This window comes from Astatotilapia calliptera, chromosome 7, assembly GCF_900246225.1.
Source record: "Astatotilapia calliptera chromosome 7, fAstCal1.2, whole genome shotgun sequence".
Taxonomy (NCBI): domain Eukaryota; kingdom Metazoa; phylum Chordata; class Actinopteri; order Cichliformes; family Cichlidae; genus Astatotilapia; species Astatotilapia calliptera.
The window spans coordinates 32159882-32184786 of NC_039308.1; the positions used below are offsets into that span (position 1 = coordinate 32159882).

A 24905-nucleotide genomic window follows, 5' to 3' on the forward strand; every position below is an offset into this window, starting at 1 on the left:
CCGTGCAGGGGCCTGTCCTTCCATGATGGTTCCTCGTCTCCCTCCTCTTTCTTGGGTTTCTGCTGCCTGAGGTATTCACTGAGCACTCGGTCAGTTGGGGCCATCTTCCCAATGTATTCTTGGATGTTCCTTGTCTCATCCTGGACTGTGGTGCTGACACTCACCAGTCCCCGGCCCCCTTCCTTCCGCTTAGCGTACAGCCTCAGGGTGCTGGACTTGGGGTGAAACCCTCCATGCATGGTCAGGAGCTTTCTTGTCTTTATGTCAGTGGCTTCTATCTCCTCCTTTGGCCAGCCTATTACCCCAGCAGGGTACCTGATCACGGGCAGGGCGTATGTGTTGATGGCCCGGATCTTGTTCTTACCATTCAGCTGACTCCTCAGGACTTGCCTGACCCTCTGCAGGTACTTGGTGGTTGCAGCCTTTCTAGCGGCCTCTTCATGGTTCCCATTTGCCTGCGGGATCCCCAGGTACTTGTAACTGTCCTCTATGTCTGCAATGTTGCCTTCTGGTAGTTCAATCCCCTCAGTTCTGACTACCTTCCCTCTCTTTGTTACCATCCGACTACACTTCTCCAGTCCGAACGACATTCCAATGTCATTGCTGTATAGCCTGGTAGTGTGGATCAGTGAATCGATGTCTCGTTCACTCTTGGCATACAGCTTGATGTCATCCATGTACAGGAGGTGGCTGACAACTGCTCCGTTCCGTAGTCGGTATCCGTAGCCAGTCTTGTTAATGATCTCACTGAGGGGGTTCAGGCCTATGCAGAACAGCAGTGGGGACAGAGCATCTCCTTGGTAGATCCCGCACTTGATGGTAACTTGTGCTATGGGCTTGGAGTTGGCCTCTAGTGTTGTACGCCACATCCCCATTGAGTTCCTGATGAAGGCTCTTAGGGTCCCATTGATCTTGTACAATTCTAGGCATTCCAGTATCCAGCTGTGGGGCATTGAGTCATAGGCCTTCTTGTAATCAATCCAGGCAGTGCACAGGTTGGTCAGTCTGGTCTTGCAGTCTCGGCTGATTGTTCTGTCTACCAGTAGCTGGTGTTTTGCGCCTCTGGTATTCTTGCCAATTCCTTTCTGTGTCCCGCTCATGTATTGACCCATGTGCCTGTTCATCTTAGCCGATATGATGCCTGACAGGAGCTTCCATGTAGTACTGAGGCAGGTTATTGGTCGGTAGTTGGAGGGGACCGGTCCCTTCTTGGGGTCCTTGGGGATCAGGACCGTCCGGCCTTCAGTTAGCCATTCCGGGTGTCTCTCGTTAACTAGCAGCTGGTTCATTTGTGCTGCCAGACGCTCGTGGAGTGCAGTCAGCTTCTTCAGCCAGTAGGCGTGAACCATGTCGGGCCCTGGTGCTGTCCAACTCTTCATACTGGAGACCCTTTCTTGGATATCTGCCACTGTGATGGTTACTGGACCCTGTTCAGGGAGGTCGCTGTGGTCTGCCCTCAGATCCACTAGCCACTGAGCATTGCCGTTATGGGTTGCATCCTTCTCCCATATGCTCTTCCAGTATTGCTCCGTCTCCAGCCTTGGTGGTGCTGTTCTCTTATTGTTCCCTTGCCACTGAGAGTACACCTTTGCTGGTTCTGTGGAGAACAGCTGGTTTATTCTCCTGCCTTCTATCTCTCTGGTGTACCTCCTCAAGCGGCTGGCCAAGGCTGTGAGTCTTTGCTTGGCAGTTTCCAAGGCCTCAGGTATGGACAGCTTGCTGTATTTCTTAGGCACCTTATTTGTCGCACCTTTCTGCAACTCTGTTAGTTGGCTAACCTCCCTCCGTGCTACTTTGATCTTGCCCTCTAGCCTCCTTCTCCATGGAGGGTACTGCCCCTTGTGGCTGTTCAACTTGTAGCCAAGCATCTCACTGATCACTGCTGCCGTATTGTAGATCAGCTTGTTAGTGTCGGTAATCGTGGTTGTAGGTATTGCCCGTAGTGCTGCATTAACATCATCTAGCAGACCTTCTGAGGGTACTTCACGTAATCTTGGTAACCGGCTACGGGGGATCCAGGTTTCAAGCTTGGCCATGATCCTATTTTTCAGGTCAGTTCCTCTCGCACTCAACGATCCTTCTCCTATCGCACTTGGGGCTATGTACCCAATCTCGGGTGGGGGTGATGATATCTCCCCCCTGACCTGGCGTCCTGACTCCTCCTTGCCGTAGCATTTGTGTTGTACCTCGTCAATCTCTAGCTGTGAGAGCAGTCCCTTCTTTCGAATGTTGGAACACTGAGCTACTAGTTGTTTCGCCGTCATTGTGGATGTTGGGTATCGAAGAATCCATAGGTCCCTCATCCTATTCATGTAGCCCCTTCCGCCGGGGTTACTTGCGTAGTAGCATTCCAACAACGCCCTGTTTTCGTCCCTTGCCCACCGATGCCTTCTTGTTCCAGTAGCCCACTTTTCGTCAGGGTGCCCTGGTTCCTCAACACCTGACGCGGACCTTGTTGATCCGGGCGACGTCCGAGCCGGCATGCCTTCATATTTATCTGTCTCGCTCATGTCTGCGGTAGGCTTGCTTAGCATAGGGGGTCTAGCCTTAGGACCCTTACTGGATACAGACGCCCCAGGCAGGAATCGAACTTGCGATCCTCTGTTCCAAAGGCGTGTAGTTTAACCACTACGCTATATATATATATATATATATATATATATATATATATATATATATATATATATATATATATATATATATATATATATATATATATATATATATATATATATATATATATATATATATATATATATATATATACGTACATACATACATGTGGGGCAAAAAAGTATTTAGTCAGCCACCGATTGTGCAAGTTCCCCCACCTAAAATGATGACAGAGGTCAGTAATTTGCACCAGAGGTACACTTCAACTGTGAGAGACAGAATGTGAAAAAAAAAATCCATGAATCCACATGGTAGGATTTGTAAAGAATTTATTCATAAATCAGGGTGGAAAATAAGTATTTGGTTAATAACAAAAATACAACTCAATACTTTGTAACATAACCTTTGTTGGCAATAACAGAGGTCAAACGTTTACTATAGGTCTTTACCAGGTTTGCACACACAGTAGCTGGTATTTTGGCCCATTCCTCCATGCAGATCTTCTCGAGAGCAGTGATGTTTTGGGGCTGTCGCCAAGCAACACGGACTGTCAACTCCCGCCACAGATTTTCTATGGGGTTGAGGTCTGGGGACTGGCTAGGCCACTCCAGGACTTTCAAATGCTTCTTACGGAGCCACTCCTTTGTTGCCCGGGCGGTGTGTTTTGGATCATTGTCATGTTGGAAGACCCAGCCTCGTTTCATCTTCAAAGTTCTCACTGATGGAAGGAGGTTTTGGCTCAAAATCTCACGATACATGGCCCCATTCATTCTGTCCTTAACACAGATCAATCGTCCTGTCCCCTTGGCAGAAAAACAGCCCCATAGCATGATGTTTCCACCCCCATGCTTCACAGTAGGTATGGTGTTTTTGGGATGCAACTCAGTATTCTTCTTCCTCCAAACACGACGAGTTGAGTTTATACCAAATAGTTCTACTTTGGTTTCATCTGACCACATGACATTCTCCCAATCCTCTGCTGTATCATCCATGTGCTCTCTGGCAAACTTCAGACGGGCCTGGACATGCACTGGCTTCAGCAGCGGAACACGTCTGGCACTGCGGGATTTGATTCCCTGCCGTTGTAGTGTGTTACTGATGGTGACCTTTGTTACTTTGGTCCCAGCTCTCTGCAGGTCATTCACCAGGTCCCCCCGTGTGGTTCTGGGATCTTTGCTCACCGTTCTCATGATCATTTTGACCCCACGGGATGAGATCTTGCGTGGAGCCCCAGATCGAGGGAGATTATCAGTGGTCTTGTATGTCTTCCATTTTCTGATGATTGCTCCCACAGTTGATTTTTTCACACCAAGCTGCTTGCCTATTGTAGATTCACTCTTCCCAGTCTGGTGCAGGTCTACAATACTTTTCCTGGTGTCCTTCGAAAGCTCTTTGGTCTTGGCCATGGCGGAGTTTGGAGTCTGACTGTTTGAGGCTGTGGACAGGTGTCTTTTATACAGATGATGAGTTCAAACAGGTGCCATTCATACAGGTAACGAGTGGGGGACAGAAAAGCTTCTTACAGAAGACGTTACAGGTCTGTGAGAGCCAGAGATTTTCCTTGTTTGAGGTGACCAAATACTTATTTTCCACCCTGATTTACGAATAAATTCTTTACAAATCCTACCATGTGGATTCATGGATTTTTTTTTCACATTCTGTCTCTCACAGTTGAAGTGTACCTCTGGTGCAAATTACTGACCTCTGTCATCATTTTAAGTGGGGGAACTTGCACAATCGGTGGCTGACTAAATACTTTTTTGCCCCACTGTATATATATATATATATACATATACATATATATATATATATATATATATATATATATATATATATATATATATACAGTATATATATATATATATATATATATACAGTATATATATATATATATATACGTATATATATGTATATGTATATATATGTGTATATATATATATATACATAGAGAGAGAGAAGGGAATTCTCTTGGTGAAATTCTGTTGTTAATGTCAAGGGTCAGAGGAAAATAACCATACTGCTTCAAGCTAATAGGAAGGCAACCAAGGTATGCAGTAAAGCATCTCTGAACACACAACACATCAAACCTTAGGGCAGATGGGCTACGGCGGCAGGAGATCACACCAGGTGGCACATCTGACAGCTAAAGACAGGAGACAGAGGCTACAGTTTACATGGGCTTACCAAAATTGAACAACAAAAGATTGGAAAAATGTTGCCTGAGTGATGAGTCTTGCTGTTTATTTGTTTATTTATAAGGAACCCCATTAGCTTCCACAACAGTGGTTGCTGGTCTTCCTGGGGCCCAAACCGTCAAATACTACCGAATAAAATGTTACACAATGAGTTGGATGCAAAATATCCACATAATTTGGCTCTTACATCCACAATAAGGTTTTACAATTCTGAAAATATAAGCATGTAAATATTAAAAAATATAAAAAACACTCAAACAAAATACACAATTTCCATTACAAGTGACATTACCCTCTTACAATATTTACAAATAAATTAAAAACTGCCTAAATAGGCTTTTAGGTGATTTTTAAAATTATGAATAGAAGCCAATTCTCTAATTGCACAAGGCAACTTATTCCAGTAAGTTTTTCAAAAAGTTACTTTTAACTCGAGGAGTTACTAAATTGTGGTTAGTTGAGAATCGTGTAGCATGATTATGTATTTCATCTGGATACTGCAACTGAGCATAAAAAAGTGCGGTGTGTTTACCAGTATTGCTTTCTTTAAAAATACAAGTAAGCCATAGTATAATTTAGCTTGTACAGAAAGCCAAGAAAGTTTATCGTGCATTTATCAATATTTGTATAATATGAACACCTTCAGCTGTCTGCTGAAATACTGGAATGGTAGGGTGAGAATTTGGTGTAAACATGTGAAAGCATGGATCCAACCTGCCTTGTATTAATGGTTCAGCATGATGTGGGAGATATATTCTTCCACACTTTGAGCAGTTTAGTATCAACTGAGCATTGTTTAAAAACCTGAGTATTCTTGTTGACCATGTCCATGCCTTAATGACCACAGTGTACTTGATGACTGCATTCACAGGACAACACACCACGTCACAAAATTAAAAATATCTCTGTTTTTTTGAAGATGACAATGAGTTTACTGTATTCAAATGGTATCCAGAGACATCAGATCTCAATCTAATAAAGCAGTTGGAGAATGGGAGGTTTTGCATTATGTGCAGCCCAAAAATCTGCAACAACCGTTGATGCCATAATGTCAATATGGGCCCAAATCTCTCAGAAATGTTTTCATAACCTTGTTGAAACTATGCCATAAAGAACAAAGGCAAAAGGGAGTTCAACATGATACTCCCAAAGTGTACCTAATAAAGTGGCCAGGGAGTGTATAGCCCTTTTATGTGGGAGATTATGAAACTGTTAATGTGGTGTTTGAAATAAAAATCTATTTGCTGAAAATTATTGCAGAAATTACTCTGAGGTCAAGTTGCCAATTTTTATAATTTTTTTTAATCCTTTGTGTACACTGTAATTACCTGGTGGGTTCTTATAATGTGCTCACCACATAAAAACTTCTCACGGGGTAAATATTTTTTGTGCACAAGATACAGAATGTGGCACTTCAGAGACTCGTCATTCATTTAATTTCAAAGTAACAAATATTTTATGGTTTCTATATTCAGATTGCTTACTGTTGAAGTGAAAGCAAGCAAATTACACATACTTGTGTGGCTTAAATATTTATATAAGGTGAATAATATACTACTAACATATAAAAATAAAAAAAGACTTAATTGCTGCATGACCCGTGTGTCAAAGGATAAATAACAGCCTAAGCAATAATGTGTTCTTGGGTGCAGATGCTTCGTTCAGATGGGATGACGACAGCATGCCCTTAGCAACGGTCGCGTCTCTACGGCAACATCCTCCGAGGTCCCCTCTTTGCAGTTGTCACCGCGGCTTTCAGATGTTGCCCGTGAGACGCACAGAAACCACCGCTTCACTCGGATGTTCGGGGTGGTTCTGGAGGATGTTGTGCTATCATGGATGTAATCCGAGGGACCACTGCGGTAGCCGTTCGTGTCTTGCGATTTGAGTGCCTAAAGTGGGCACAGGGCAACTTGGGCACCAGCCCCCTTCTGGATCTTAGTCATCCATCTCTCAGTTGCCATCCTGCACAAGATCATACACCCGCAGCCTCGTGCGGTCCCCGCTTCTCGTTTACCCCGGCTTCATTCGCGCCAGCCGCGTGTCATACGGCGGCTGAATGGATCCCGCCGTGCTCATCTTCCTGCTGTACGTGATGATCGCGCACGACCTGGTCTGCGGCTGGATGCAGTACCGGAGACAGAGCGCCAAGCCTCGCAAACGAGCTGACCGACCTCTGCTGAGTTCCAGGTATGTGTGAGTGTGTTTAAGTGTATGAATGGCGGTAATCAATCAGTAGTGTTAACCACCTGCAGCCTCTGATAGTTTTTAGTAAATGGCTGTTGAGGGGCGGGGGGAGATCAGAGAAAAGAAAGGTTTTGCAGAACTTGTAAATGACTTACCAAACTAAAGCTATAATGTGTTAAATGTTCACACACACAGCAGCTGGTGAAACATTCACAACCACCAGTCTTGGTTGACTGTAATCTGTCGACCATATCTGTAACGAATGATGAAAAGTCATTTTGGGTCAGAAAGAACATTTCTGTCACCATTTCGAACCTGCAATAGATAGACAATCAATCACAATAAAAAAAACACATACAAGATCATTAAAAACCCCTTTGTTTTTAATGATATTTTTAAATCTGTTACTTAAATCAATCACATGCTTGCACATGTGGGTCATATGATTATTGGGGTTTTCTTTGTTTCTTTTTAATATTAGAGCATTTATCTTTTAAAATTAAGTGCCTTCAAGCAACTGTTGTTGTATATATAAAATTTAACTGAACAGAATTGAAGTGTTGTGCGGCATGTTGTAGATGCCCCACAACACCCGTTTTTCTTGGATTGTCTAAGTTTAATGAGGTTTCCATTCAAACTCTCTGTATTTCCTTTCAGTGCTCGTGTTTGTCAGGGAGCCTGGAGGGCAAGCATCCAATCGGTCAGGACAAATAGAGGAATGAGGGACCTGAGGAAGTGCGGCCGCATTGTGAGAAAGGCCTAAGAAAAGAGACAAGTTTGACATATAAGGACACTTATTGAAGAGTAGGGACTTCTGAGCGTGACCTGGCCCGCAAGCCTGATCTGGGGCTTCTCACTTTTAATTTTACTGGGCATTTCAACCATGTCTTACCATTTGGAAGAGCAGCTGGCAGCGTCTTTCTGATGCAAGTCAAGAAGCAAAAGTCCCAACTGCTAAGAGATTTAAAGGTCAAACTTAAGGTATTGCCAGTATTAGTTTCCTCTATCATTCATTTGTACTTGAGCTATGCCTTTCAAGGTGCTTTGAATACCATTTTTGTTTGTTTGTTTGTTTTGGTTATAATATTTGTATTTTTATGTGTGTAAGATTAACTGTTTAAATGTGTATTTTTCCTAGTTTCCTGAAGCATGAATTGTCTCCTACAGTACTGTCAAATACCAAATCAAGGCTAAGAAGCTATGATCTTTATACTAAAAGCTGCACAAAAGTAAACTTACCTTAGACAAAGTGATTTAGTGTAAAAGTGTAAATGTAACCTTGCAAAGAATCATTTAGTAATTAGATATAACTCAGAAAAGAAATGGATGTAACTGGTTGCATTATTTTCACAGATCCACGTGTTCTATGTTCTGTTACACATTAATTCGTCTATAGCCCCAAACTCTAACCCATATCATAAAAAGTGAATACAGCACCCATGTGCTGTAGCACCTAAGAAACAGGGAAAATATTGTCATTTTGTATTATAGGCTATTCCTTTAAATCTGGGGAACAACTTATTACCCTGGAAAGTCTCCATGTAAACAACAACTTTATTGGTTGTTGGAGGCAGTAAATCTAGTTCTTGCATATCCTGTGCAATAAGTGTTTCCAGTGAAGTCAAGGTACTTTCATTTTAATTCAAACAAGACAAACCATTTCAGGTTTGTGTGCACTGTGTGTCAAATAAAATGAAATGTGTGTTACCTGAGAGGCATTCAAAGCTGCTGCTTGTTAAAGAGTATAAATGCACTATAGATGGCAAAGTGTTGAATAAACTGAGTGTTGATTTAAAGTCAAGATTTGACTTTCAAACTATAATGTCAGTTTGACTGTGGAGACAGGATAGATTTTATTTTATTCAAATCCTAAATGAGATATTTCAGCCTGAAAGCATTGGCTCCATTATTTCCTTTTGTTAATTTAATTATTAGGCAGCTATTTAGCATTAAGTTAGTGTCCTTTGTTGAAATTGATGTCATTATTTTGCGGCTACACCTTATTTATTAAGGACTTACTCATAATGTCACATTAAAAGCTAACTCCACACCTTTCTGAAAGTGGGCACATTTGAGCCTACTGTTACTGTTGCTACTTATGGATAATTTACAGATGTTTGGTGATTGAGATATGGCCAAAATTCATGAGATGGGATTGGTAAGTGTTAGGTGTCACTGAAATACCACGAGACACATGACATCTGGCTAATATACTGTAGACCTGTGGCTGAGCCATAGAAAGACACTTTTTAAAAACAGGGTGTAGCGTTTTTGTCTTTTGCACATCATCTCTGGTTCCTGAAAGGTTGGTACTCCAATTGTAAAGCTGCAGTTTTCCTACAACAAAGAACAAAACCATGCAAACGAATGCTGCACATCAAGTTTGTTCTTTGAGTCTGAGCCCAAAAGTTCTTTTGTGTAGTTTAATAGTATCAGCTCAACCTGTCTGTAAGTAGAGTGTTGTCATTAAAGGAAACGACTGGCTGTACAGGTGGCTTCATCTTCATTTTCACGGCCTGACGAGTTTACCTGGTTTGTTTGGGTTCATGTTGGCTGCAGTTTGCTTCATGTTCAGCCTTAAAAATGTTTTTGGTTGTCTATGTTTAATGGGGCTCAACAAATACTGGACAAAAACAAGATAACATCATAATGTTTATGCTCGGAGCTTCATTATGTTCAATTTTAATTCTCAATTATATATTTGAATATTGAAACTCGACAATAAATAAAGATTTTTTTAAATATCAAACTTCATTCCTAATCTAATTTTTACTCCTAATCTAAAAACTCAAGAATGATGTTATTGTATTCTTTAAGGTAAAGTAAATGCTGGAATAATAATAGTTAGTTACACTAACGAATAGTTAATTAAAGTAATAGCCTGCGAATAACGAAATCATAATAATAGAAATAAATAAATATACGTATTTTTAGGCATTATGGTATACTTTTGTATATAAGTCATCAGGGAATCCTGAGGGAATTTCTTCAGATTTTAGGCTTAACTGGCCAAAGGTCAACAGCACAGCAGACTGTTACCCAAATTATTAAATCATTATTTAGTATTGTTTTGTATCTAAAAAGGTCAAACATCAAACATGTTAGGAACAAAAAGGAGAGATGAATATAAGTAGGAAGGTCCTAAGCAGTGGCGTGTCTAGCGGGGTGGCCACCCCCCCAACCAGACTGGCCACCCCAGGTGCCACCTGGGGTGGCACCTGGGGTGGCTAAAACAATAAAACAATAAAAAAAGATTTGTGTGTGGATCAAAAAAAACCCTGCAAGTTACAAATACGAATTTTGACCCTATTTTTCTTCCTTTAAGCTGATTGGTCAATGTCATGTCAATCACAAATTAAACAATCCAATCAGAGAACAGAGGAGGGGCGCTTTTTTGAACTGCAGGTCCTTGAAGGGTAATCTCTATATAAATATCCGATAGCAGGTAGGTCCCCTAACTTTCAGCAGCTGTTGAAAGGAAAAAGTTGTGGTATATCAGTGGTTAGAAATAACATTATTACTTTAGGATTAGTTTAACACAACGTCAGGGCTGACCCGGGACCATTGCTGTGAGTCACAGCGCGCAGCATAAAAGTCCCTTCACATCGGACACAGGATGTGCTGCTAATGCTAACTGCTAACTAAAACCAAAGGAATTATTTCCAGTGGTTCAGTTACCAGTGAAGTGTACATCCACTCAGCCTGATGAGTTTTGAGCACACGCCTAAATTACTCACCCAAAAAACATGTCTATTTTAAGGTGGCGTCACATTTTGTATCTAGCTAGATGTCTAACCTGTATGTCCCGTTTTGGGGATTATCATATTTGACCGAGGTAGCGATTATTACTTTCCTTTCGTGCATGACTCTCAGGCTGAACTTGAGTCTTAAGGTGAAGACAAACAGAAACCTGCTGCAACCTTCGCAGCAATCTCAAACATGCTGACATTTACATAGAGAAAGCTGATGGGAATGTTTTTTGTTTTTCACGTCTGTCAAGATATTTTGAACTGACTCTGGCACTGCAGTACTCATCCTCTGAGTACCAGGAGTATACCATACAGACATTAAGAGTAACTAATCTAAGATTTTATGCTGTATTTCACTACTGACTCACAGACTAATGCTGCCGTCCCCAGAGCTCCATCTCTGGCATGACAGAAATATTTATAAATAAAGTAAGGCAATACAAATAGGAAGCAAAATTAGCAAATACAGAATATGGTTTGAATTGGCTTAAAAACAAATCAAAAATAATTTTTGCTTAAGCTGTTTTATTTATTATTATTATTTGTTAGATACAGTAACAAGCAAAGAGAAAAAATCACTTATGTCTAAACCTTTCTTTCTCACAATCATTGCAGACTTGTAAAACAAAATCTCTTTTAAAATTTTAATGAAACTCTTCTAAGTAATCAAACAGATAAACTGAGAAGATGGTGTAACCCTATTGGCAAAGGTAATAAGTTGCTTGAGGGGCTGAAGACAGCATTGCTTTTCTGAAAATGGCCATTTTTGAGAACAGTGCGGTGATCTGAATTCGTCTTGTGAATAGAGAGGATATCAGTTTAGCACAGAGTCCTCGTCAGTGAGTGCTGAAATAAAAATTGTTGACGGTGACAGATATCAGCACTGTCGTGAACTCATTTCCAGTTATTGAGAACTTGTTTCCTCATGCCACAACAGGGCAAAACAGATACGTTAAAGGTGGACTGAGTAGCTCAATAAGTTTGTTTTAAAAAATACATATTGTAGCACTTTGTTATAGGTTCAACTTATTAGACAAGAAATAAACAACATGCCCATTAAACAATAAAGTTTCATTGATTAGTAGGTATGCTTCTCCTGTGGCTTGAGAGATAGAGCTAATCTTTGCAGCATACTAGTGCAAGAAACTGAACCCTGAGTTACCCCTGATGCTTCTGTGTGACTATTAGGTTAAACAGGCTTGAAGGCAATGATGTCATGATCTCGGGTCTTTTGACCCAGCGTTTTGTGTTTTCTATTATTGTGATGTATTTTGGTTCTGGTTTTCTTGCTCTTTGGTTTTCGGTTCTGTTCTTCCTCAGTTTAGTGTTTAGTCATTTCTGCCTGTGTATTCCTCTGTGTAAAGTCCGTGTTTCTTAGTCTGTGTCTTTGCATGTGTGAGTTCCTGTTTTATTTTGAAGGTCTGTTTCTTTTGTCAGTGTTTCTAGTTTCGCTTCCCCTTGTCTTGTTATGTTCAATTAATGCCAGCCGTGTCCCCCTCCTGTTTCCCATTCTCTGATTGCCCTGTGTGTATTAAAGCCCTGTGTTTTTGTGTGCGCTTTGCTGGTTTGTCTGCGTGATCGCTCGCCGGCTTATGTTTTTGCTCTGTGTATCCCTGCATGTCTGTTTTTGGTTTCAGGTTTATTTTGTTAGTTTTTCTGGTTTAGGTTTTATTCTCGCCTTGCTGTTTGTTTTCACCCACCTTATAAAATAAAGCTCACTCTCGTCAAAAGTTGCATCTTGGGTCCTACTCTCGAACTCCACACGTCTGCCGCGCCAGACGTAACAAATGAGGCTTGTAGTAATCCATCCATAGTAGTCCATTTAGCAATCTAGTTGTTTGTTTTTGTTTGTTTGTTTGTTTGTTTTGGGAGGGGTTAGTTTTGTTTATATCAGAATTATTGTGCTACATTAATATGGTGATATTAATGTTGTATTAATGATGTTTTTCAGTTCACACTACATATTACAACACAAACACAACACAGTGAAGGCAGATGGCTCACAGTAATGAGATCGTCTCATTAAGGCAATGTGGTAATCCCTCCTTAAACTTGTTTTTAATTTGACTGAAAAGACATATCTATAAAATGCATTTCCTTTAGACTTACTTTGTAACCTCAACCTCAAGGTTAAGGTCAATTTCTGAAAATCACCTAGGATTTTCATATTTATACCACAGGTGCATCTACTGGTGTCCACCAGTATTTTGTTTTCTAAAATGTGGTTTTGTTTATATTTCAGTAACAAGTGGTCTTCTCTATACAAGGAAGAATATCAGAGCAATAGGTTGCTGTAGTCATCAAATATCAGAGACAAGTGCTACTTTTTCAGACCCAATATCAAGTAAAGTAAATGTTGTCTTACAATAATGCCAACTGAGCAATTTGCTTGCTTGTGGCTGGTGAGCCCTACAATCTCTTTTCTTATTTATGCTCTTGGCCTGTTCTGCATCTACATCTCACACACTTCAATACATCCTCAATGGATCCCATGTGACTAATTCTTTTTCTGTTAGAGTTGCTGAATTTCTGCCCCTCTGCCTGATCTCAGAACAGCCAACCTGACGGAAACTGAAGCCAGCAGCAGCTTCTGGTCTCTAATTGTGTTCAGTGAGCTGCAAGACCCTCAGCTCAGCAAACAGCAGTCAGTCACTATCAGCAGATGGCCTTTCATCAGGTGGGTGTTTGTTACTGTTTTCCATGGGAGTTTGTGATACCCTGAGCTATACCTGTGCACTGTTTTCGTTTGGCTGGATAGGGGCACATACTTGGATCTTATAGGTCAGTGCTTTGTACATGAGGTGTGTACAGTATAAATGTAATATGTTTACCATTTGGTTTGTTTCTCCATAGAAGAGAAGCAGGAATACTGTCAAAGATTGTACTGAAGGCGCTTACAGTCTTGCAGGATTTGTTGTGGACTGATCAAAACATTATAGTGTATGTGTTTTTTTCTTGTATGTGTTTGCTGCTTACATGGACAACCCCACACAAAGTATTTAAATGCCATATTACGTCAGGACGTAACAGGTGACATCAGCAGCCTAGCTTGCGTTCTGGCTAAATACCACAAACAGGTTTAGGCACCTCATTCTCAAACTTGACTCGGAAGCTAGACACTTCTTCACCTGAAGAACCGACTGTAAAAGAGTAAGTTCAAATAATTCTTTGTTTTTGTTTGTTTAATTTGCTTCATTTAAATCTGAGAATGGTATGCCACTGTTTTCCAGTTATTAAGATATTAAGATATAACTAAAAAAGGGAAGAGATTGATCTTACTTTTTTCTTAATTTTCATGTTTAAAGTTGCCCTGTTAGTATCTGAAAGTATAACAATGAAACATTTTTTTTATCACAAATAGTTACTAAAAACTTTATTAAGACATATTTGATTAAAAGTTACAAGACAAGAATGTAATAAAACATCAATAAATGTAATTAACATCATACAAATAAATGTAGGGAAACAAAAGGAATGAAGGTAAATTAAAACAAAGCAGCTACTTGTATATGAAATTGTTAAGACTACTCACTCTACATCAACAACTTTATCTGTTGACGAATGCAGCACTGACAGAACCTAAAATATATATATAAAAGTCAGTTTAGTCAAATTATAACTGTAATACATTAGATAAAGTTCAAATGTGTTTGACCTACTTATGAGTAGCATATAAGTGAAATAATGTCCAATTTCCTGTTTAGGGTTAGATACCATATGCTTATGTGCATCACTGATTACGTTATATTATTTTCAAATGCTTTAAGTTTTCTTTTATTTCTCAGAGGTTGTCTGTGAATGTGTTTCAAGCCCTGGATGTTTATCTTCTTGGTGTCTGGTTAAATACCTTATAGCACTATATTTACATTCTGAAACTGATTGCTAGAAATCAGGAGTGTCAAACTCATGTGGAACTATAACTAGATGTGGAAAATTAATCTTGTGAGACTTGACAAGTGAAGTAATGCCGCTGGTTCATTTTAATAACTTTGAAAAAACCTTATAGTTGTAGGTTTGTTATGGGAAGAAAAAAAAGCACAACATGGAAATTGAAGGTGCCATAAAGTCAAAAAATGCCATCTGTTACTGTAATTATCCACTTTTGCAATTGAAGGTGAAAATGGCATCAGTGTCATCCAGCTCTCATCTCAACAAAACTGTGCGGCAGCAGTACATGAGCCTGCCTCAAGGACAGAAATGCCAGGTCACCTACATCTGGATTGATGGCACTGGAGAGACACTTCGGAACAAGACGAGAACTCTAGACACAGAACCACAAAGCATAGAAGGTGAATGGCATTTTTAATAAGCTCTAACCTTTTGGGGTGAGAGGCACTTAGTCTAAAACTTAATGTTTAATTAGCTTTATAGTGAAGGGCAGCTTTTCTACCCTTTCAATTTGTTATTACAACCTGCCCGATGAGGCTTTGATTGACGTGTTTATTGAGACTCTGAATGTCTACAAGACTGTGAGCCAACTGCTTTCAAAACATTATGGGGGTGCACCTGGCACATGCCCATTCATACAATATTAATTAAAAAAACTGAAAGTAACACTAAAAGTGTCATGTCTGAGGACTCAGTGTTTTGTTTCTTCATAATATGTTATGTTCTTGTTTATTCTGGTTATGTCTTTCATTATGATTTGCCATTTGTTAGGTTTCTGTTCTGTGCCTGCCCTGGTCCCACGTATCTGTGTTCCGTCTGTCCTTGATGTTATTATGTCTGCTCATGAGTGTGTTAAGCTCACTGTCTAGTCTGGATCTCTGTGTCTGTCATGTACTTCCTGTTTTACTTTGAAGGTCTATGTCTTATGTCAGTGCGTTCAGTTTTGTGCTCTCCCTGTCTTGTCTGCGTAATCAGTGTCAGCCATGTCTCCCAGCTGTTTCCTCTCAGTCCTCTCAGTCCAGGGGAAGACGCAGTCTTGTATCTGCGTCTTCCCCTGCTAAATTTACACTGTGTGTTCCTTTTGCTAGCTCGCCTGCCTGTTTAGTTTGTTTTGTATTCTCAGTTTAGTTAGTTTTCTGTTCTGTTGTTATCCAGCAATAAAGCTGAGTGTTTTGAGTTTACGTCTGCCTCTGTGAGTCCTGCTTTTGGGATTCCTTCCTGCCTTCACACAGCCATGACAGAAACTTAAAAGAACTAAATAAAAGCTAAACATTTTCAAATGAAAAAAATAAACTGAAAGAAGTAAATCCACTGTGGAAACTCACTGAAATCTAACTGATTTATTATTAAATAGAATATTCCAGGTGTGTCTAAGCTTGAGAAGTTAGTGTGCTCGCTGTCTTTTCTTAATTTGTCTTCGCTACCAGAGAACTTTGGCACATTTTACTGTAATTGTGCTCTTTTATGTTTGTCTTTTTTTCCCATTGTCATGTTACATTTATTTGTGTCTACTTTTAGTAACAGGGCCAGATCTCACCAAGCAGATAGTATGAATGGGAATTTTCCATGACATCTCTATTAACGTAGTTATCAAGTTAATCAGGTTTCACTTTAAAAAAGAATGTGAACACTGACGCCTAATCAGAGGAGTAATAAGAAGTCTCTATTTTTAGAAATACCTGAGTGGAACTTTGATGGCTCAAGCACCTACCAGGCCGAAGGCTCCAACAGTGACATGTACCTCATCCCGGTCTGCATGTTCAGGGATCCATTCAACCTTGACCCCAATAAACTGGTTCTCTGTGAGGTCCTGAAGTACAACCGTTTACCTGCTGGTACATTTTTTTCAGTCCATGCTTTTTACCCTTAACATCGTCTAAGATCATAATAATAGACTGCTCTGACTTTTATTTTAGAAACTAACCACAGAGCAAGTTGCAACAAAGTGATGGAAAAGGTCAAAGAGCACCATATTTGGTTCGGTATGGAACAGGAGTACACACTTCTGGGAACAGATGGACATCCATTTAGCTGGCCTCCAAATGGATTCCCAGCACCCCAAGGTAACCGAGCTGTCATTTTTTTTTACTGTTTTTTATACAAATACTGCAGTGACAACCCCATTGCCAGCTTGTGGTAAATCCTTGTGCTATTATCTGGGTCACGGAGAGTGTGGAGTGAAGCAATATCCCACAAAATGATACACATTTACATTTAAAGTCAGAGAAGCAGAGGTAATGACAGAGGACATGTGTACAATTGACATTGTACACATGTGTAAATATAAAACATCCACTGATTGTAATGATATTGACATGAAAATCGTCAAGAAGGTCATTGAAGGAATTGTAGGACCTCTAACATATATTTGCAACTTATCATTTCAGACGGGAAAAGTGCCAAACAAAATGAAAATAGCTAAAGTTGTGCCGCTGTATAAAACCGGGGATAGACGCCACTTCACAAATTACAGGCCTGTTTCTTTACTACCACAATTCTCCAAAATCCTAGAAAACCTGTTTAATAAACGATTAGACAAATTCTTAGATAAATATAAATTACTCTCTGACAGTCAATATGGATTCAGATCAAAAAGATCAACATCTCTGGCATTAATCGAATCAATTGAGGAGATTACGAATGCTATAGATCAGAAACAGTATGCAGCTGGAGTATTTCTGGATCTCAAGAAAGCATTCGACACAATCAATCATGACATATTAATTAATAAACTGGAACGGTATGGGATTAGGGGGGTTGTACTGCAATGGGTGAAAAATTATTTAAGTGACCGGAAACAATTTGTGAAGCTGGGTGTCCATTCCTCATCATGCTTGGACATTGCTTGTGGTGTTCCACAAGGCTCTGTACTGGGTCCAAAATTATTTATTATTTATATAGATGATATTTGTAAGGCATCTGATATATTAAAATTAGTATTATTTGCAGATGACACAAATATTTTTTGTTCTGGGGGGAATCTAAAGGAGCTGCTGGATACAATTACTTCAGAAATGTGCAAAATTAAAAAATGGTTTAACAGGAACAAACTATCGCTAAATCTAAGTAAAACTAAAATTATCTTATTTGGGAATTCCCTTAGAAATGCACAAGTGCAGATTCATGTAGATGGTGTGGAAATTGAAAGAGTACTTGAACATAAGTTTCTTGGTGTGATTATAGATGATAAATTAAACTGGAAGTCTCATATAAATCATATACATAACAAAATTTCAAGAAGTGTCTCAATCTTGAGTAAAGTAAAACACATTCTGGACCACAAATCACTCCACATTCTCTATTGTTCCCTGATTGCACCGTATTTGAATTACTGTGCAGAGGTTTGGGGCAATACTTACAAATGTTCGCTATCATCAATCTTTATATTACAAAAAAGGGCCATAAGGATAATCCATAAAACTGGTTACAGAGATCATACAAATCCACTATTCTTAAAATCAAAAATTCTAAAATTCACAGATCTGGTTCATTTTCTCACAGCACAAAAAAAAAAAAAAAATTACACATAACATATAATGTAATTACAAGGAGGTATTTCTGTAGTCTATTGATACTAGATAGTGGAAGTGAGCTTCCAAAATATAAGCAGCATATTAAATGCCCGACCAGAGAGGAGAGAACATTAGACCACTGTTACAGTACGATCAGCGGGGCCTATCGCGCGGTGCCCCGCGCTTCACTCGGACTTTCTGACCACGTCATGATCCACCTAATCCCCGCGTACAGACAGAGGCTGAAGCTCTCCAAACCTGTCGTGAGGACTAAAAAACTGTGGAGCAACGAGGCTGTGGAGGAGCTTCGCACGTGTTTGGAGTCTACAGACTGGGACACAATGAAGGCTGCTTCTAACAGCTTGGACGAGTTTACGGACACTGTCACCTCCTATATCCACTTCTGTGAGGACAGCATTGTGCCATCACGCACCAGGGTGAGTTATAACAATGACAAACCCTGGTTTACTCCTAAACTCAAAAAGCTGTGGCTGGAAAAGAGTAAGGCGTTCAGAAGCGGAGACAGGGACTGCTACAGAGAGGCCAAGTACAGGTTCACTAAAGAAGTGGACATTGCCAAACATCAGCACTCTGAGAAGATGCAGCAGCAGATCTCAGAGAATGACTCGGCCTCTGTGTGGAAAGGTTTTAGGAATATAACAAACTACAAGCCTAAAACCCCCCACTCCACTGATGACTTGCTCTTGGCCAACACCCTTAACGACTTCTACTGCCGTTTTGACGAGCCATCAGGCAGCCTTCACACCTCCAACGGCCCCAACAATAGAGGCACTTTGGACACTCATTCCCCCACCTCTCCCCCCTCCATAGAGCCATCACCACCTTCAAACTGTTCACCTACAACACCCCCCTCCTCACCCCACACAAAAGAGGATTTCACACCACCTCCTCCCACCACAACTCTTCATATTCATGAAGCAGATGTGAGGAAGCAGTTTAAGAACCTGAATGCTCGGAAAGCTCCCGGCCCAGACGGTGTGTCTCCTGCCACCCTCAGACACTGTGCAAACGAGCTGGCCCCAGTGTTTTCTGGCATCTTCAACTCCTCACTGCAGGCATGTCATGTGCCTGCCTGCTTCAAGTCCTCCACCATAATCCCTGTCCCCAAGAAACCTAGGATCACTGGACTAAATGACTACAGACCCGTGGCTCTGACATCTGTGGTCATGAAGTCATTTGAGCGCCTAGTTCTCTCCCATCTCAAGACCCTCACGGCCCCCCTCCTGGACCCCCTGCAGTTTGCATATAGAGCCAACAGGTCTGTAGACGACGCCATCAACATGGCCCTACACTTCATCCTGCAGCATCTGGACTCCCCAGGAACCTACGCCAGGATCCTGTTTGTGGACTTCAGCTCTGCCTTCAACACCATCCTTCCAGACCATCTCCGAGGCAAGCTTTCCCAGATGAATGTGCCTGATCCCATCTGCCGGTGGATCACTGACTTCCTGACGGACAGGAAGCAGCACGTGAGGCTGGGAAAGAATGTCTCGGACTCCCGGACCATCAGCACCGGCTCCCCTCAGGGCTGTGTTCTTTCTCCTCTGCTCTTCTCCCTGTACACCAACTGCTGCACCTCCACCCACCAGTCTGTCAAGCTAATCAAGTTCGCAGACGACACCACCGTCATTGGGCTCATCTCTGACGGGGATGAGTCTGCCTACAGGAGGGAGGTTGAACGTCTGGTGTCTTGGTGCAGCCACAACAACCTGGTGCTGAATGCCCAGAAGACAGTGGAGATTATTGTGGACTTCAGGAAGCACACAGCTCCACTCCCCCCCATCATCCTGACTGACACCCCCATCACCTCTGTGGACTCATTCCGCTTCCTGGGTACCACCATCACCCAGGACCTGAAGTGGGAGCCCACCATCACCTCCGTCATCAAGAAAGCCCAGCAGAGGATGTACTTCCTGAGGCAGCTGAAGAAATTCAACCTGCCAACACGGACGATGGTGCAATTCTACACTGCAATCATCGAGTCCATCCTCACCTCCTCCATCACCGTGTGGTGCGCTGGAGCCACTGTCAGGGACAAACGGAGACTGCAGCGTGTTGTGCGCTCTGCTGAGAAGGTGATTGGCTGCGGACTCCCATCTCTGCAGGACCTGTACACCTCCAGGACACTGCGGCGTGCAGCCCGGATCTCAGCTGACCCTTCTCACCCTGGACACAGTCTGTTTGACCTGCTCCCCTCAGGCAGGAGGCTCCGGTCCATTCGCACCAGAACCTCTTGCCATAAGAACAGTTTCTTCCCCTCTGCTGTTGGACACATGAACAATAACCATATGACTGTACCCGCCACTAACACATGACCCTACGCTGTGTCACTGCATCATTTCATGTCTGGCACTGATCACCACCTGCACTCATGTATATATCTTTCTACGTAGCACTCATAATTCTTATTCTCATGTATATATCTCATGTATATCTCATGCACATATCTTTCTTTCTACATAGCACTTTAATTCTTATTGTCTGCACTGAAGCACCGCAGCAATTTCCTAATGTTGTAAACCTCAACATCTGGCAATAAACCCATTCTGATTCTGATTCTGATTCTGATTCTGAAAAGGGGTGGGATTAAATAAGCTTATGCTTCTTCCTGCTCCTTTTTGAACATGGACGTTATTTGGAGTTGTGGTTGCTCGTTTTCCTTTTGTTTGCTTTGTTCATTTGTCTCTTTTAATTCTATTTTATTTTTTTTATACTTTTTCAACATGTTCAAAATAAAGATTCAATCAATCAATCAATCAATGACAGAATTTCTCAGAAACAAAACAGACACTTTCCAAGAATGACAGGGTATGAAATCAGACAAAAGGAACAAAACCAAAAGTAGACTAGCACAGCTGATACGTTTCTAAACTTTAACAAAGGCTTTCACATTCTTAAGGAGCTTGTAAATCCATTCAGATTCTCTGAGCACCACACTTCTCTTTCCCACATGTTATCATTATTTTATTCAAGTTAGCACAGTGGTCAGTGCTATACAAAGGATTTCTGTAAAGTTAGAAAAGAAGTAGACAAATCATTTCTCAGACACTTCATATTGTAAATGTTTGTAATTTTTGTCTGAAAACAAGCATCACAAATGCACTTTTTATAGGCTCAGAACCTAAATGTTTATAGCCGTCGTACAGTTTTCATACAGTGTATCTTGATATTGTGGTTTTTCATTTGTGTCATCATGTGTCCTCAGGTCCTTACTACTGTGGGGTGGGGGCCAACAGTGCTTATGGAAGGGACATTGTGGAGTGCCACTACAAGGCCTGCCTCTATGCTGGGATCAAAATCTGCGGTACTAATGCTGAAGTTATGCCATCTCAGGTAAGTGAAAGTACTACTCCAATACATGGCAGTAGCACTTTATAATAAACATAGCTAATTAAATGTATGTAATATTTATTAATCACTGGTTACAATGTATTTTGTGTTTCTTTATGCCATTAACTTTTCTGCGATCTTGAGTTTTGGTTAGTAATAAATCTTTTATTACTACTCAATGAGCCTTTTCATTATAGGGCATCACGGAGTTGTTTTAGTCAGAAAAACATGAAATAATTAAAAACTATTCTTATCTTCTAGTTCTCCTGCTTTGGATTTCTGCCAGTTGGATTTTTAGCTTCTTGTTTCGTTTTTATAACACCCAGAAAAGGTTGCATCACATTTCTTTTGTTTCCATTGCATTTTTCTTTTTGCGTCGACGAGATAAGTTTTGTGACATTGAGATGGGTAGATGGGTACACCTCCCCAACATACCACGCATAACATGGCTTTCTATGAAATACTCACGCTGCTACAGTCCAGTGATGCCACACAATAAAGAAAACAGTCTCACCCCAAACTTGAACCACAATTCCTGAACTTAACCAGCTAGTTTAAAACAGAAAATAAAATGATAGCAAAAGAGAAAGTAACAAAAGGCAAAACAGCACAACCTCCCTACTGAAATGCAATTTAAAACAAGTATAGGTTATAGTGACTATAAAGTCAGCTACAACTTTATTTACAATTTATTAGCTGTCCAAATAAAGTGGATGGCTCAACAGTATTTAATGACCACATACAAACATTAGTTATGACTTTACAGTTAATTCAGACAATGTTAATTTGATACAATACGATGACTAAATATTGTTATATATTACAAACATATGACATATTTATGAGACAAGCTATTTATCCCAGAACCTGGGGAAATACTCTGGTACAGCAGCCAAAACATTCAAAACAACCTACCTAAAAAAATATAAAAAACAACATTACAAAACAAAATTCTTCAGAGGAAAATGAGCTCAATGACGCAGAAAACACTGAGCTCAAAAAACTGAAATTTAATACACAGATAAATATGAAACATAAATATAATTCACAAGTGATTTCCAAGCAAATACTAGGCCATTAGCAAATGTTACTCATTATAATTTCTTTGTTTTCTAACAGTCAAAAAAAACTATCAAATTGCAGTTAGCTAAACGTATCATTTATTAACAGTGTTAATGTTTTCACCTCGAACATTTCCCTCTTGTCTCTGCATCTTTCTTTTTCTCTGGCTTCAGTGGGAATACCAGGTGGGCCCCTGTGAGGGCATCGAGATGGGGGACCATTTGTGGGTCTCACGTTTCCTTTTGCACCGTGTCTGTGAAGATTTCGGGGTTGTAGCAACTCTGGACCCCAAACCCATGAAGGGCAACTGGAACGGGACTGGTTGCCACACAAATGTCAGCACCAAGGAGATGAGGGAAGAAGGAGGACTGCAGTAAGTAAACTCCAGACTTTCAAAAGATACACATACAAAAGCTCTTCATTGTACTACAAAAAGGAGGACCAGTGGCACATTTGAAAAGCTTAAAAACAGCTTGTATTTTCTTATTATTTTTTATTTTAAGTATTTCTTTAAATTAAATAAAATGCAGCACTATATCCCCTCACCAGATACTTTATTGGATACTCTATGTATGCAATAAATTTGATTCAAGAAACGGGAAGAAATTATGTGTGTTTTTAAGTGACTGACTGCTAGTAACAAATTACCCAAAGATACAATTTTAAATTGGTTCTTTCCTAAGTTGTAGTGTAAATAAGTTATTCCCTTAAGTGAGATTCATAGATAAAAGTCTTCAGTGGCTTAACAAAAAAACAAAAAAAAACATTCTCTGAAAACGATCAAATACAAGGACTTGACTATAAAATGGTTTTAAAAAGCAGTCAATATCCAGAGCAAAACTTTGAAAGACCTTCAGAAAACCTGGAAAACTGTTGCTCAAGACCTGTATTTAAAAATTACAATAATGTCCTCTTAGAAGCAAATATGAAGAAAAGAGTGATGCTGTCTTAATCTTTACTAATCATGCTTAAACAACTGTTCACTGATGCTCAACATACTGCCTTCTCAAACATAGTAATAAATGGAAACTTCAGTAAAAATACATGTTTCTTTGATGGCAGGTACATTGAGAAGGCTATCGATAAGCTGGGGAAAAAGCACCCTGAGCACATTCGTGTGTACGACCCTCATGAAGGCAAGGACAACATCAGGCGCCTCACAGGTCTCCACGAAACCTCCAGCATCCACGACTTCTCTGCTGGAGTGGCCAATCGAGGTGCCAGCATCCGCATCCCACGGCAGGTGGGGCAAGAGAAGAAAGGGTACTTTGAGGACCGCCGTCCCGCAGCAAACTGTGACCCATATGCAGTGACGAAGGCCATCGCCATAACCTGCCTATTGGAAGAAGAAAAAGGAGCCAAGTAGTAGAAAAGTGCTGCCTTTTTTAAAATTATATAATTTGTATAATATAGATAATATATATAAAATGTATAAAGCAACACAGACCTGTCTGTGAGTTAACTTGAACTGGAGTAAAAGGATTCACTACAAGATGAAGAAGCCTGGAAGTAGATGTATGTTTTTCCTCTGAGCCTCTATACTGCTGCAAACGATTACTGCTCACTATGCTCCCTAAACTATTAATAACTGCTACTTTAAACTTGTGCTCCATCTGTAACCGCTGAGGAATGAAATAAAGATAATGGTGCTATGATTGCCTTCTTATCTATTTATGTCAGAAAGTCTCCATATACTTCACTTGTCATTGGTATGACTGTTGTAGAAATGTCCTTACATATTAGTGAATTTGTTGTTAGCACTCTTGCTGAGTGCCTAAACCTCAGCTGGCATCATATGTATCATCCAGTCTGGCTTTGCCTTACTCTTATCCAGTTTTGCCTCCAGTGGAACAGGCTGGCTGTACTGCCACTTTACCCACTTACTGCCAGAGATACCACTCCTTCATCCTGATAGCATACCTATTTCAAGTATCAACGTGATGCAGCTGCTACTTTTGGGCTCATATGGGATCTCCAAGCTTGCCCTATCTTGCTTTACCACTGGTAAGACATCTGATTTCTCTCTACTTAAGGTGGCTTGGGGCAACCATCTTGGTAACCATACAAATCTGAAATAGCAGTTCCTCCTTCCAAACACTTACAAACTAGCCAAAGTACATTCTGCCAACCTGATCTCTCCACAAATAAGTGGTGTGGGACCCAGAAGCCTTTGATAGTTTTGCTCGATGTGTTGTGTTATGTGGTTTTCATGTAGATAAGCTACTGCGAAAGGGACCGGTTGCTATAAAGACGGGTTTGTTGAGCACAGCCTCTGTCATTCCACTGACGAGTGGAACTGACAAAGCATATACACTGCCTGGCTGCATGTGAAATCACAGGCCAAGCAT

General features: G+C 40.6%; 1 protein-coding gene across 1 annotated transcript; it reads left to right on the forward strand.

Annotated features, from left to right (window-relative positions):
• The first annotated feature begins 6530 nt into the window (after positions 1 to 6530).
• Positions 6531 to 23947, forward strand: LOC113026010 (glutamine synthetase-like). Its single transcript, XM_026174368.1, has 9 exons — positions 6531 to 6998; positions 7653 to 7976; positions 13296 to 13421; positions 14859 to 15033; positions 16306 to 16467; positions 16549 to 16695; positions 21371 to 21498; positions 22731 to 22930; positions 23620 to 23947. The coding sequence occupies exons 3-9, from the start codon at positions 13407 to 13409 to the stop codon at positions 23921 to 23923; spliced, it is 1131 nt and encodes a 376-aa protein (XP_026030153.1). The 5' UTR covers positions 6531 to 6998; positions 7653 to 7976; positions 13296 to 13406; the 3' UTR covers positions 23924 to 23947.
• The last annotated feature ends 958 nt before the right edge of the window (positions 23948 to 24905 follow it).